The 14,173-nt window shown below is 54.3% G+C and overlaps 4 protein-coding genes across 10 annotated transcripts in view; 3 read left to right on the top strand and 1 right to left on the bottom strand.

The window, feature by feature from the left end:
* The window catches only part of CHIR-A2 (immunoglobulin-like receptor CHIR-A2), a gene marked incomplete at its 3' end in the record, with an annotated part of 151,594 nt that extends 148,449 nt beyond the window's left edge, over nucleotides 1-3,145 (bottom strand). The window contains 8 exon segments of the mRNA NM_001146138.2: nucleotides 2,174-2,183; nucleotides 2,185-2,385; nucleotides 2,387-2,413; nucleotides 2,415-2,476; nucleotides 2,478-2,489; nucleotides 2,570-2,848; nucleotides 2,966-3,001; nucleotides 3,075-3,145. Of these exon segments, the coding sequence (NP_001139610.2) occupies nucleotides 2,174-2,183; nucleotides 2,185-2,385; nucleotides 2,387-2,413; nucleotides 2,415-2,476; nucleotides 2,478-2,489; nucleotides 2,570-2,848; nucleotides 2,966-3,001; nucleotides 3,075-3,096 (649 nt within the window). The 5' untranslated portion in view covers nucleotides 3,097-3,145.
* Nucleotides 1-12,921, top strand: part of CHIR-AB1 (immunoglobulin-like receptor CHIR-AB1) — a 173,847-nt gene extending 160,926 nt beyond the window's left edge. The window contains exons 2-7 of one of the 4 annotated variants that reach the window (XM_046904774.1): nucleotides 10,322-10,381; nucleotides 10,455-10,490; nucleotides 10,598-10,876; nucleotides 11,379-11,513; nucleotides 11,665-11,702; nucleotides 12,274-12,921. In XM_046904774.1, the coding sequence (XP_046760730.1) occupies nucleotides 10,322-10,381; nucleotides 10,455-10,490; nucleotides 10,598-10,876; nucleotides 11,379-11,513; nucleotides 11,665-11,702; nucleotides 12,274-12,411 (686 nt within the window). In that variant the 3' untranslated portion in view covers nucleotides 12,412-12,921. 4 annotated transcript variants of the gene reach the window in all.
* The window catches only part of LOC124417463 (V-set and transmembrane domain-containing protein 1-like), a 242,283-nt gene that overhangs the window by 41,117 nt on the left and 186,993 nt on the right, over nucleotides 1-14,173 (top strand).
* Nucleotides 5,189-14,173, top strand: part of LOC100859870 (platelet glycoprotein VI-like) — a 93,203-nt gene continuing 84,218 nt past the window's right edge. The window contains exons 1-5 of one of the 4 annotated variants that reach the window (XM_003643685.5): nucleotides 6,010-6,093; nucleotides 6,167-6,202; nucleotides 6,320-6,598; nucleotides 6,679-6,990; nucleotides 7,111-7,479. In XM_003643685.5, the coding sequence (XP_003643733.5) occupies nucleotides 6,063-6,093; nucleotides 6,167-6,202; nucleotides 6,320-6,598; nucleotides 6,679-6,990; nucleotides 7,111-7,271 (819 nt within the window). In that variant the 5' untranslated portion in view covers nucleotides 6,010-6,062 and the 3' untranslated portion in view covers nucleotides 7,272-7,479. Of the gene's footprint in view, nucleotides 6,094-6,149; nucleotides 6,203-6,319; nucleotides 6,599-6,678; nucleotides 6,991-7,110; nucleotides 7,480-14,173 lie in introns of those variants that run through there. The other 3 variants (XM_046904831.1, XM_046904830.1, XM_046904832.1) reach the window with 3 other exon arrangements.

Genomic DNA, 14,173 nt, shown 5'->3' with positions numbered 1-14,173 from the left:
GAGCTGCAGTGCTGGAGCAGAAGGGAGGGTGAGAGCGCTCATCCAATCGCTGAAGTCTCCACCTGGCCAAAAGGAGACAGCAAGAAATGCAGCTTCTCTGGGCATCCCTTTGTGCCTGCTGGTGGGCAGATGCAGGATCACAAGGATGTAAAGAAGTGAGTTCACAATGCCACGTTGGTCAGAACGTGTTTGTACCAGAAAGGTGCTTGTGGTGAAGCAGTGCCATTGGTGGACACACAAAGGCTGTCCGGTTATCTCACGGCATCTCGGGCTTTGCAGCCTCTGTTGTTACTAGGCAAGAGCCTTGTCCTTGCCAATGTTTGAGAGGTAGAAAGCAAAGAAAGCCTGTCAGAAAATGGGTTTTGTTGTTCCACATGCACTTGTGTGGAGCAGAGAGTGCCCGTGTGAGGAGTTCCATGCGGTGAGGTTCCTGCAGTGTGAGCGATGGCACTGCTGAGCACAAGGAGCACATTGCATCCATGGCCGCTGTGCCATGAGCACACGCTGCAGGCCAACGGGCAGAAGCATCCAGAATTGCAGGGTAGCCCTCGGAGAGGAGAAGCAGCGCCAGCGCAGGGAAGTAAGAGCCCTGAGAGCTGGGATGGCCCAGAGGGAAGGAACAGCTCAGTGCTGTGAGCAGCAGCTCTGAGGCTGCTGTACAGCTGAGTGCAGTTGTGTTGGAACACGCTCTGCTCACAGCTGTGGGGATCTGCACCCACGGTATTAAAGGGTGCGGAAGGATTTGAGGGCAATGAAAGGATGCTGTGGTTAGAGATGAGCATTTAGGGATTTGATGTGATTGAGCATATGGAGGCTCTGGCAAGGACTTGAGGGTGTTAGATTTAGTGAGATCTGGGAATCACTGAGGGGGAAGAGGGTGTCAAAGAACCCACAACAGGGAAGTGGGGTCTCTCCCACACAGTGCCCCCCAAGAATGAGACACCTGGGAGGGAGGCCGTTAATGGGGTCTTCCAGCACCCACGTTAGCATCAGTATCTGGGGTCTCTGGAGTTGTGGGTGCCCCCATGGGATGGGATCTCCTGGTTCGGCACAGGTCAGTCCCTCACTGTCACCAGGGGTCACATGGAGACAGGCGGAGAAAGACTGTGGGGCTCCTCAGGATGGCAGTGAGGAGAGGACAGCTCTGTTGTAAGTGTCAGGTGAATGTCAAAGACGATGCATTTCGGGATCTGGGAGGGATTTTGATTCGTGGTTCAGTTGGTCCAAAACTGGGAGATCCTATGTGTGGCTTTTTGGGGTCCCACTACATGGTTTGGGGTTACCCATACTGATGGGGAGATGTTTATGGTTGGGATTTCCCCAGGGTCTGCAAGGACTTCAGTTTGGGGCCTGGGGGTCTCTAATACAGTCACTATGATTTGGGGAGTCCTGGGGTCCTCCCGTGAGGGGATTTGGGTTCCAGGTGGAGTATGGGGGGCAGATGGGACAGGTTGGAATCCTGGGGTTCCTGACCTAAAGACTCATCTGGAACTTCACCACGTCAGCATTTTGTGGGTAGGCACCGGAGTCAAAACCAAAGAGGAGCAGAGTGGGCTTATGGGAGATGAAGCGGGTGTGAAACTTGTTGGACTTGTGAGAATAGGCAGGGGGTGGAGGTGGATGCAGGTATCACTTGGGTGGATTTATAGTGGATCTGTAAAGGATGGACACAGAAGCACAAGATGACTGGGACTAGATAATTTATAGGGCCTGGAAGGGGAGGCAGGGGATACATGGGGGGATTTATAGGAGATGGGATGGGGGCAAGGAACATCTGGGGAATGGATAAGCAACCTACAGTGGATCCAATGGTACACCTGGTGGATTCTACAGAAGAATGGAAGAAGAGGAAGAGAAAGACTGGGGAGATGTGTAGGAGATGTACTGAAGATCCAAACCATTAAATCCCTTCTCCACCCAGACTCTCATCTCTCCGTATCCAGAGGCTGCGGGCATCGATGACAAAGAAGACGCCAAGGCCAAAGATGAGGACAGCAGCGCAGCCCCTCACCACTGCCACCACCAGGTTCCCACGGGACACCAACTCAGCACCTGTGGGGTACAGGTACTTGGGTGTGTTCATCCGCAGCATCACCTCCATGGCGAAGGGATGTGATGACACTGCCACCCATGGGTGGCGCTGGGGACAAACACATGGGGGGCAGGTACCTACCTGGGGGTGCATGCTGTGGGTGTCACCTCCAGTGTCACGCTGTCCCCAAGGGGTGAGGACAGAAAGGAGTAGTTCTTGGGGCGATAGGAGCACCTGTAGGTGCCACTGTCAGCTGGGGTCACCCCAAAGAGGGTGAAGGAGACTGCGCCAACATCATCTGGGACCAGGCGCTGGATAGGAGCTGAGCGTCCATCCTTGTGCAGGAGGAAGGCAGGCCCCATAGTCCTTGTTCCAGCAGCAGGATGGTGACATTGGTCCCTGTCCCCACACGTTCCTCGGGGTGAAGGGAGATATGAGGTGGGGAGCAAACTGCGATCTGCATGAGGGAGTGGACAGCAATGGGTCACGGTCCTTGTTGAGAACTCACAGAGCTGTCCACTGTCCCAGTGTCCTCACCTGTCAGCACCAGCTCCACGGGGTCACTCATCACTGATATGTCCTCTGACTCAGACAGCTGGTATTGGCAGGAATATGTACCTGCGTGTTCCCGACTTGTGCTAAGGAAGGAGAACTCTGTTGTGTCCTGCTTCTTGTCACTGTACTTGGCGTATGACCAACGTCCTTCCCGGTACAGCCAGACCCAGGCAGCCAGTTGGGGCAGGTGGCAGCGCAGGGTGACATTGTCCCCCAGGGACACCCCCTGGCTGGGGTGCAGTGACAGAGAGGGTCGGGGCACTAGGACAGGGGACAGCAGTCAGTCTTGTCCCTGCACACCCGCCTGGGCCCCTCTGCTGGCCCCCTGACCACACTCCCCTACCTCTGTCCCCATTCTCCTCCTGTCCCCATACTCACGTTGCTGTGCCCTGCTCGCTGCCACCAGCCACCAACCTGCAAGGGACACAGTCCTGGTCCCACACAGGGCCACCAACCCCTGTGACACCACATCCCCATTGTCACTCACCCAGGATAAGGGCCACCGCCATTGGAGCCGCGAGGCAGGAGCAGCCTGGGGACAGTGAGACTGCAGCAGAGGAAGGAAGTGGCCGGAGAGCTGCTTTTGGTTTCGCTTGGGACAAGAGGTGACATGATGTCACCTCCTCAGTGTTGCAATTGAGGTCCCCAAGGGGTAGTGTATTTGGGGATTGGCCATGGACTGCCATGCATAGAGGAGCGACTGCAGTCCCTGTTGGGTGCCCTACACAGACTGTCAAATCTTAGCTGCCTGCAAAGCGTTGCCAGAGCGTGGCAGTGAATGGTGTTCTCCAAGGGGTCATGGTTTAGTTATTTTATTACTGGTATTCCACATTATAATATCATGGACAGCATGGGTAATTAAAGGGTTAATACTTCAGTTCCGTGGATTGACAACCTTCCAGATACCTGCTTCTCAGAAGAGAAGAAGAACTGCATATCCCTGAGGACCTCACAATCAGAGAAGGAAGATACGGCACAGAAGTCACGGGATCGGGTTCTGTCAGCTCTCTCTCTCTCTGGTAGCCACGCAGAGGGCTGGGTGTGCTTCCAAGCCATGCACCTTCATTCAAGTAGGCCTTTCGGATTCGGAAACCTTCTCTCACTTATTTCATTTGATTTATTACTCTCAATTACAATTAGATTGTACTATATTGTGTTATCTTGCATTCCGATATCACAGTCAGTAAAATAAGTTTTCCTCCTTTGACCGTTGCCTCTGCTCCATTCTCTTTCCCTCTCTGAGCCCAGGTTCTGTTCCTCTACCCCTTTCCCTTCTCCATTCCAATTTTTTGGGAACCAAGGGGCCCACTGGCCTACAGCCCCCCAGTCACGGGCATAGATTGATCTGGATCGACCTAGATAGCTCCATGATATAGGGGTTTGCCATAAACTGGGGAAGAAGAGGAAGTTTGTGTGTGGGAGGGCTGTGTGTGGGAGCAGCAGTGAGGGGAAGGGCAGGAGAGCTGACTTCCCCCTTTTGGTGATGAAAGGGGAAATGCTGGAGAGTTTGTGAGCTCAGTGGATATTATGGAGTCCAGATGGAGGATTTTGTGGGGCTGGATGTAGAACTTTTTGGGCCACAGGGAGATCTGGGGGCTGCATGAAAGATCTGCAGTCTTCTCGATGGAGGTTTTGGGCTGGATAGAAATGTTGGGTTGGTTGGAGGCATTGGATCTTAGAGGAGGATTGTGGGGTGGATGGAGGTTTTGGTGTAGATGGGGTATTATGGTATGAATGATGGATTTGGTGGCTGAACGGAGTCTTGGGGGCCTGGATGTAGAGATTGGGTCTGGCTGTACAGATCAGAGGTTGGTGTCGATTTAGGGGCAGGTTGGAGGTTTCAGAGGGGATGGAGATTTTTGGGGATGAGTGACATTTATGGGGCTGGATGGTGGATGTGTGGACTGAATGGAGTTTTTTTGGGTGGATGGATGGATGGATGGATGGATGGATGGATGGATGGATGGATGGATGGGCAGATGAGTAACAGTGATGGGAAGCAGCCCACACAGCTGGGAATCTGTCCTCAAGGACAGGGAGAGGAGCAGAGCTGTCAGATGTGTAAGGCCGCTTTGCTCAGGGCACAAGAGCTCTCCATCCCCAGTGCAGGCAGTCAGGAAAGGAAGGCATTAGAGCAGCATGGCTGAAGCGGGACCTGCTGGTCAAAGTGGAGAGCAAGAAGCAGATGCACAGGCAGTGTCAGCAGGGCCAGGGAGCCTGGCAGGAGGGTGGTGTGGGTGCTGGTCTGTGTGGGGCTGGGGGCAGGAAGGCCAAGGCCCAGTTGGAACTGGACGTGGTGAGGGGTGCAAAGAAGAACGAGGAAGGCTTCGACAGGGCTGTCAACCTGAAAAGGAAAGCCCAGGAGGGCAAACCCATCAGTGAACAATGCAGGCAGGCTGGAAACAACAGACAAGGAGAAGGCTGACTCCTTCATGGGGTATATGGGTTCCGCACACTGCCTCTGTGTGTCAGTAGATTAAATCAGACTCAAAAATGCTGTCCCACATTCTGAGAGCAAGGCAAGGTCCATCCCTTGTTCCTGTCCTTCTAATTCAGACAGCAGAATGATTTCCTGATCTGATGGGTCTGGCAGCACCACACACCCTCGCTGAGTGCTATTCCGTTCAGCAGTGAATTGGCTCTGCAGGGCTGCCAATGGCCCCTGCCAGGATTTCAGCCTTCCATCAGCAGTGTGCTGAATGACAGCCTCTCCTTCTGGGCTGTCAGCAGCGCTGCTCCCAACACAGTGCACACTGTGTGGTTCTGAGCCCAAGGCATTCCCGGTGGGGAAGGGCACACAGTGCCCCTTTTCAGCTCCTCAGGAACAGGGGAGCAGCCCAGCACTGGCATTTCCCAGGCAGCCATGGCTTGGCCCTGCTCGGACCTGTCCCGGCATGGAGCCTTGCTGGGGTAGAGCTGAGAGGTCACCTCCGGACCTTTCCAGACCTGTCATGTGCACAGCTTTATCTACATATCTCTGTGACACCAGAGAAGCTGCATTTCTTGATGTCTCCTTTTTGCCAGGTGGTGACTTCAATCATTGCATGAGCGCTCTCATCCCCCTTTCTGTACCAGCACTGCAACTCCTCAAAATGGACCATGATTGCTTTCCTCCCTGCATCTCTCTCTCTTACGTTCCTTCTCTGCTTCTCTCCAATTTCTCTCCTTTCTTTTCCTCTCTCTTCCTCATTTTCCTCCCAGTCATCTTTTACGCTACTCCTGCAGCAGCCATGATCCATGACAGCCCAGGGTTGAGAGCGTGTGGGGCACCTCAACAGGCGCAGTGTGCAGAGTGCACCTCTCCACTTGTCGCACCCCAGAGGGGCCCCACAGTGCAACCACCCCTATGTGCTAATATGTCCACATCAGGAGATGACATCATATCATCCTGAAAAAGAAAGGGGAACTGACAGCAGGGCTCTGGCCACTTCCTTTCCCCTCTGCAGTCTCACTGTCCCCAGGCTGCTCCTGCCTTATGGCACCATTGGCGGTGAACCTCATTCTCGGTGAGTGACCATGGGGACGTGGTGCCACGGGGGTTGGTGGCCCTGTGTGGGACCAGGACCGTGTCCTTTGTAGGCTGGTGGCTGGTGGCAGCGAGCAGGGCACAGCAACGTGAGTATGGGGACAGGGGGAGAATGGGGGCAGAGGGAGGGGTGCGAGTGGAGGGGGAGAGCAGAGTGGCCCAGGAGGGTGTTCAGGGACAAGGCTGACTGCTGTCCCCTGTCCTAGTGCCCCGACCCTCCCTGTCACTGCACCCCAGCCAGGGGGTGCCCCTGGGGGACAATATCACCCTGCGGTGCCACCTGCCCCGGCTGGCTGCCTGGGTCTGGCTGTACCGGGAAGGAGGTTGGTTTTACAGCAAGGGGAAGGGGAAGGAGCAGGACGTGGCCGAGTTCTCCTTTGTTAGCACAAAGCGGGAACACGCAGATCGTTACTGGTGTCAGTACCGGGTGTCTTGGTCAGAAGAGGCATCAGAGAAGAGTGACCCTGTGGAGCTGGTGCTGACAGGTAAGGACACTGGGGGCAGCAAGTGGCTCTGGCTGCTATCCACAGGACCGTGTCCTACTGCTTTCCCCTCCCTCATGCAGATCTCAGATATCCCCCATCCAGCATTTCCCTTCACCCTGAGCAACATGTGGGAACAGGGACCAATGTCACCATCAGCTGCTGGAACAAGGATTATGGGGCCACCTTCCTCCTGCACAAGGATGGGAGCTCAGACCCTCTCCAGCGCCAGGACTCCAGTGGTGGGGACACAGCCACTTTCACCCTCTTTGGGGTGACCCCAGCTGACAGTGGCACCTACAGGTGCTCCTATCACCCCAAGAACTACTCCTTTCTTTCCGCACCCCTTGGGGACAGCATGACGCTGGAGGTGACTCCCTCACCTGCACCCCCCGGTAGGTACCTGCCCCCATTTGCTTGCCCCCAGTACCGCCCATGGGTGGCAGTGTCATCACATCCCTTCCCCATGGAGGTGATGCTGGGGATGAACACACCCAAGTACCTGTACCCCACAGGTGCTGAGTTGGTGTCCCGTGGGAACCTGGTGGTGGCAGTGGTGAGGGGCTGCGCTGCTGTCCTCATCTTTGGCCTCGGCGTCTTCTTTGTCATCGATGCCCGCAGCCTCTGGATACGGAGAGATGAGAGTCTGGGTGGGAAAGGGATTGAATGGCATTGATTTCCTGTACATCTTCTACACATCTCCCCAGTTTTCCCCTTCCACTCCTTCCATTCCTCGGTAGAATCCACCAGGTGTACCATTGGATCCACTATACATTGCCTATCAATTCCCTCAGATGTTCCCTGTCCCCATCCCATCTCCTATAAATCCATCATGTTTCCCCTGCCTCCCCTTCCAGACCCTATAAATTATCTAGTCCCAGTCATCTTGTGCATCTGTGTCCATCCTTTACTGATCCACTATAAATCCAGCCAAGTGATACCTGCATCCACCTCCACCCCCTGCCTATTCTCACAAGTCCAACAAGTTTCACACCCCCTTCATCTCCCATAAGCCCACTCTGCTCCCTTTTGGTTTTGACTCCGGTGCCTACCCACAAATTCCTGAGGAGGTGAAGTTCCAGATGAGTCTTTAGGTCAGGAACCCCGGATCCCAACCTGTCCCATCTGCCCCCCATACTCTACCTGGAACCCAGATCCCCTCACGTGAGGACCCCAGGACTCCCCAAATCATATGACTACATTAGAGACCCGCAGGCCCCAAACTGTAGCCCTTGCAGACCCTGGGGAAATCCCAGCCATAAACATCTCCCCATCAGTATGGGTAACCCCAAACCATGTAGTGGGTCCCCAAAAAGCCACACATAGGATCTCCCAGTTTTGGACCAATTGGACCCCAAATCAAAATCCCTCCCAGATCCCCAAATGCATTGTCTTTGACATTCACCTCACACTTACAACAGAGCTGTCCCTCCTCACTGCCATCCTGAGGAGCCCCACAGTCTTTCTCCGCTGTCTCCATGTGACCCCTGGTGACAGTGAGGGACTGACCTGTGCCGACCAGGAGATCCCATCCCATGGGGGCACCCACCACTCCACAGCTCCCAGGTACTGATGCTAATGTGGCTGCTAGAAGACCCCATTAATGCCTCCCTCCCAGGTGTCTCCTTTTTGGGGTGCACTGTGTGGGAGAGACCCCACTTCCCTGTTGTGGGTTCTTTGACACCCTCTTCCCCCTCAGTGATTCCCAGACCTCACTAAATCTAACACCCTCAAGTCCTTGCCAGAGCCTCCATATGCTCAATCACATCAAATCCCTAAATGCTCATCTCTAACCACAACATCCTTTCATTGCCCTCCAATCCTTCCGCACCCTTTAATACCGTGGGTGCAGATCCCCACAGCTGTGAGCAGAGCGTGTTCCAACACAACTGCTCTCAGCAGTACAGCAGCCTCAGAGCTGCTGCTCATAGCGCTGAGCTGTTCCTTTCCTCTGGGCCATCCCAGCTCTCAGGGCTGTTTCCTTCCCTGCGCTGGCACTGCTTCTCCTCTCCAAGGGCTGCCCTGCAATTCTGGATGCTTCTGCCCGTTGGCCTGCAGCGTGTGCTCATGGCACAGCGGCCATGGATGCAATGTGCTCCTTGTGCTCAGCAGTGCCATCGCTCTCGCACTGCAGGAACCTCACCCCAGGAACTCCTCACACATGCATTTCTTGCTGTCTCCTTTTGGCCAGGTGGAGACTTCAACCATGGGATGAGCGCTCTCATCCCCCCTTCTGCTCCTGCAGCTCCTCAAAACAGACCACAATCGCTTTTCTCCCTCCATCTCTCTCTCTTACGTTCCTTCTCTGCTTCTCTCCATTTCCCGTTTTCTTTCTTTTTCTCTCTCTTCCTCATTTTCCTCCCAGTCATCTTTTCCTCTTCTCCTGCAGCAGCCATAACCTCAATTTCCCTGGAGGTAACAGAGAAGGCAATAACACCAGTGCCAAAGTACCCTTTATCTGTATCGCTCATTCACTTTTTCGTGAAAGTCCCCTAATTTTGTTGCAGGGGACAAGTTGATTGATTGCAAATGTAAAGTTCAATGAATGGTCTTCTGTTCCTCTGAGTCACTGTCTGACTCTGTTGCTCTGGAGAGCCCAGGAAAGCACAGACTGCCCTACTGGGGCACTGTGCAGAGTCTGGCATATGCTTATGGACACCATGCCAGGGGACATACAGTGTGTGACACCCCAGGGTGCAGAGCGTGTGGGGCACCTCAGCAGTCACAGTGTGCAGAGTGCACCTCTCCACTTGTCCCAACCCAGAGGGACCCCACGGTGCAACCACCCCTATGGGCTAATATTGCCGCATCAGGAGGTGACATCTCATCATCCTGACCCCAGGAGAAAATGACAGCAGCTGTCTGGCCACTCTCTGTCCCCACGGCAGTCTCGATATCCCCAGTCTGCACTTCTTCCTCATCTGCCCCAGAAGAACTCCTCGTTGCTCAGGAATCCCTCAGGCCTTCCCGGTCCTGCCCAGAAATACACCCACCGTTCCTCTGGCAAACAGAACACTTTGCAATCCATCCCAACATCACATCACCAGTCCTGTGGGACCCCAGATGTGTCCCCAGCCACCCCAAGGCCTCAATGAGTCCATGTTCCTAACCACACGCGTGCGTGTTGCAACACAACTGCTCTCAGTGGTCCAGCAGCGTCAGAGCTGCTGCGCACAGCTCTGAGCTGTTCCTTCACTCTGACTCTGCTGTCCTGGAGACCCCAGGAAAGCACGGACTGCCCTACTGGGGCACTGTGCAGATTCAGTGCCCTCAGTGTGTGCCCTCCCCATTTGTGTGGGTGTCACAGTGTCCCCAGCCGGTCTGTGCTGATCCCTGAGGGCACGACAGAGGAAAGCACAGAGAACAGAGTGTGGTACCCAAACTGCGTGGTGACAGCTGGCTGGACGTGTTGGGGATCACAAGTGACCTCCCATGTGGAACACGCCATTGAAGCCACATGTTCTGTGCTGGGCAACCCACGGAGGACACCACTCAAGGCCACGTGATGGCAGAACTTTGGGGAGTGTGGGACACTCAGGGGATGACCGCCTGCATGGAACACCACAACAGAGGCTGTGTGCAGTGATCTGAGTGTGTGACCCTATCTGGGACCCAGCACTGTCACCACAGATGGGGGAAATCTGTCACGAGGATATGACATCACAGCATCCTGTCCCCAGGGGGAAATGAGATTGCCTCTCCGGCCACTTCCTTTCCCCACTGCAGTCTCGCTGTCCCCAGGCTGCTCCTGCCTCATGGCACCAATGGCGGTGGCCCTCATCCTGGGTGAGTGACAATGGGGATGTGGTGTCACGGGGGTTGGTGGCCCTGAGTGGGACCAGGACCGTGTCCCTTGCAGGTTGGTGGCTGGTGGCAGCGAGCAGGGCACAGCAACGTGAGTATGGGGAAAGGGGATGGAGGGAGCGGAGCAAGGGCAGGGGGCCAGCAGAGGGGCTGAGGCGGGTGTGCAGGGATAAGGCTGACTGCTGTTCCCTGTCCTAGTGCCCCAACCCTCCCTGTCGCTGCACCCCAGCCAGGGGGTGTCCCTGGGGGACACTGTCACCCTGCGCTGCCACCTGCCCCGCATGGCTGCCTGGGTCCAGCTCTGGCACAATGGAACTCTGAGATTTGACAAGGAAAAAGACAAGGAGCAGGATGCAGCTGAGTTCTCCTTTGCTGTCACAAACCTGGAGGACGCCGGGACATATCAGTGTCGGTACCAGGTGTCAGAGCCACTGTGGACATCAAATCAGAGTGACCCCGTGGAGCGGGTGCTGACAGGTGAGGGCACTGTGGACACCGGCTGGCCCTGAGCTTTTCCCACACGGCCAAGTCCCATCTCTTCCCCTCCCTGCACACAAACCGCAGCTTCACCCAACTCAGCATTTCCCTGAGCCCAGGCAACATGTGGGAATAGGGACTGATGTCACCACCCAGTGCTGCAATGGGGGTTGTGGTGGCACATTCCTCCTGCATAGAGATGAGGAATAGAGATGCTCAGCTCGTATCCTGTGCCAGGATCCCACTGGTGGGGCACAGCCACCTTCACCCACTTAGAGGGGACTCTGGCCACTGCAGCACCAATAAAAAATCCTACAACCCCAAGGGCCACATATTTGGGTCCTCACCCCTGTAGATAGCATGGTGGTGGAGGTGACACCCACACCTGCAACCCCAGTTAGGTCGGAGATCCCATTTGTAGGGCCCCAGTGTCAGCCATGGGTGGAACTGTCACGGCATCCCTGCCCTGTGATGGGGACACCCAAACACTCAGAGCCCACAGGTGCCAAGGAGTGGTCCCATGGGAACCTGCTGGTGGCGGTGCTGAGGGGCTGTGCTGCTGTCTTGGTCTTCAGCCTGGGCCTCTACTTTGTCCTCGATGCCCGCAGCCTCTGGACACGGAGAGATGAGAGCGCAGGTGAGGAAGGACTTCAATGGTTTCCATTCCCTATGCATCCCCTCAAGTGTCCTCTGCTTATTCTTTGACCCTCTGCAGATCCTTTATGGTTTCCCAGTTGTTCCTCGAGGCCCACACATAACTCCCACCCTTCCCCCTCTTTTTGATGCAGGTGTCACTCCTGAGATGCCCGAGTCAAAGCAATTCCAGGTAAGGGTCTGAGTCAGTGGAACCCAAATCCCAGTTCACTTCTTGGGACCCACACCTTGCATCTCCATGGAAACCCAAACCTTCTCCAAGGGGACCCCAAGTGACCCCCAACCTCATATGGCTTACCCTCACATTTATGAGCACCACCCGTGTCCAGCCCTCGGGAAACACAAACCTGCACTGTGGGGAACCCCAGCCCACAGATACCCCTAAATACCCAGAACAAAAGATGCCCTCCAAGCCTTAACCCCCTCTAGACCCTATAGGCACCGATTTCATGACTAGAGGGGCACTAAATGCACTCACAGGGAAACCCAATGCCCATGGGGACACCAGAATTGAGCCTCTCTGTTCCACCAGTCCCTAAACACCTCGAGACCCTATGGGCACCCCAAATCCACGGCTGGACCCCCAAACATCCCCCATGCAGACCTCAAAGCTAAGCCCAGTCACAAATGCAGACTCCTCCTCATGGCCACACCCCCCACATACCTACACCACAGACCCACCCTCAGCTCACTCATCTTGGGGACCCCCTTGGTAGCACCCCACTCTCCTCCTCCATCTCCAGGGGCCCTCCAGGGACAGCGTGGATCTGACCTACACCGAGATGCCAGCTGCCATCCCGTGCTCCCAATCTCCCACTTCCCCCACTGCCCCCCAGTCCCCTGTCATCTACACCACAGTCAGCACTGATTTACCGCGCTGATGGGCCTCTCCAAGTGTCTCATTTCAGGGGTGTGTGGAAGGGGACAGACCTCAAATTCCCTGCTTGGGACTCCCTGATGTCCTCTTCTAACCACAAACCAGATAACCTCCCCAAATCTACAATCCCAAATTCTCATTGGTGCATCCCAAATGCTTCCCAGACACACCAAATCCCTAAATGCTCATCTCTTACCCCAAAGTCCTTCTTTATCCCCGCAAAACACTTAGCAGACCATGAAACCTCCAAATGCTCTCCCATCCACTCCCAAACACCACCACCATTCCTCTGAGACCCCCTCATCTGTCCCAATCTACCCCTCCTCTGGAGATCCCCAGACATGTCCCTTTGCTCCCCTTCCATCTCCTACAGATGCCCTATAGATCCCCTATAAATTCCCCAATATTTCCTGCCTCCTATTCTCTTCCAGTTTTATCATTGGTCTTTGGGTGCTGAGCAATTCCTTTGTGCATCACTTGCTTTGGAAAAATATATTCATATATCTCATCATCATTACTGTTATGTCTCTCTTTGTTTTCGGTCTCAGTAAATAGATTTTATTTGAACCTACAAATTCTTCCTCTTTCTCTCCATTTCTCACCCCAAACCCACTGGGAGGGGTCAGTGAGAATGAAAGCTGTGTGGTGCTGAGCTGCTGTTGTGTGACAGCACCGCAGTCCCTGTGCTCCCTCCCTCCCACCCTCCATGCACAGGACGTGACACACATGGGGCGGTGCTGTCAGATCCCCTCCGTGTGGAAAGGTGCAGAGGTGACCTCTCAGCTCTCCCCCAGGAAGAAGTTTCTCACTCAAGCAGCAAAGCGTTTGCCTTCAATAGCTGAAATTTTTGATGATACAGGTGAGGAGGGGGTTCCATCTTCTTTAGTTAATTGGATTTTCGTTAGTTTGATAAGTTCTTTCATTAGGCCCCTTTGCTTATCCTGATCTTCGTCAAATGTTTCTGATACTATTACGGGTCCATCACGATTAATCAGTAGAGACACCTGCTCTTGTACTTCACCCACTCTGTTTGATAACTCTGGGACGGCTGAAATGGAAACGTGGGTTGGGGGTAGATGTTGCTCATAGTTTTGGAGTGTAAGAATCAATTTGAAAACTAGGGGTCTTCTCTGTTGGTCCTCGTATCTGTGGAATGTTGCTACTAGTGTGGGGGCGTATCTGTCTGGTGCTGCTCTCGTAAGTTTTTGCCATATTTCAGGTGTTGTCCTCACTCTCTCCGGATCATGGTTTTGGCGTGGATCATTAAGAGCAAAATTAGAGTCATATAACATTTCCACCAGGGCTATTTCCCTCAAATACTGGATACCTTTCTCACTTGTATCCCACGTTTTCATTGCAGGCTGCAGAAGTTCTTTGTAGGGATACCTTTCCCTCACAGCTATTAATATTCGATCCCAGAGGGTTGCAGCTCCATCCAAGCACCTGCTAATTCCTCTGTCAATGGATCTGGCTCTGGCAACGTCTCCTAGTTGGCGGGCTTCGTTACCTTCTAGAGACAAGCTACTGGCCCCACTATCCCAACAGCGAAGCAACCAGGCGACAACAGTTTCATTCAAACGTCGTTCAAATTCCTTCCTTGAGCTTAGGATCTCAGACATCTTGAGAGGTCGACGAACAGTAATAGAGATCTCCTCTTCATCGCTGTCCTCTTCATGCCTCTTAGTTTTTGCTTTTGCTTTTCTTGGTTCTGAGGAAGTCCCTTCACCTGGATCTTCCTCTACCACCTCCTCCTCCACTTCTTCTTC

The sequence above is a fragment of the Gallus gallus genome, chromosome 31 (genome assembly GCF_016699485.2).
Source record: "Gallus gallus isolate bGalGal1 chromosome 31, bGalGal1.mat.broiler.GRCg7b, whole genome shotgun sequence".
Taxonomy (NCBI): domain Eukaryota; kingdom Metazoa; phylum Chordata; class Aves; order Galliformes; family Phasianidae; genus Gallus; species Gallus gallus.
The sequence above is the reverse complement of the archived record's forward strand: the minus strand, read 5'-3'. Positions and strand labels throughout refer to the sequence as shown.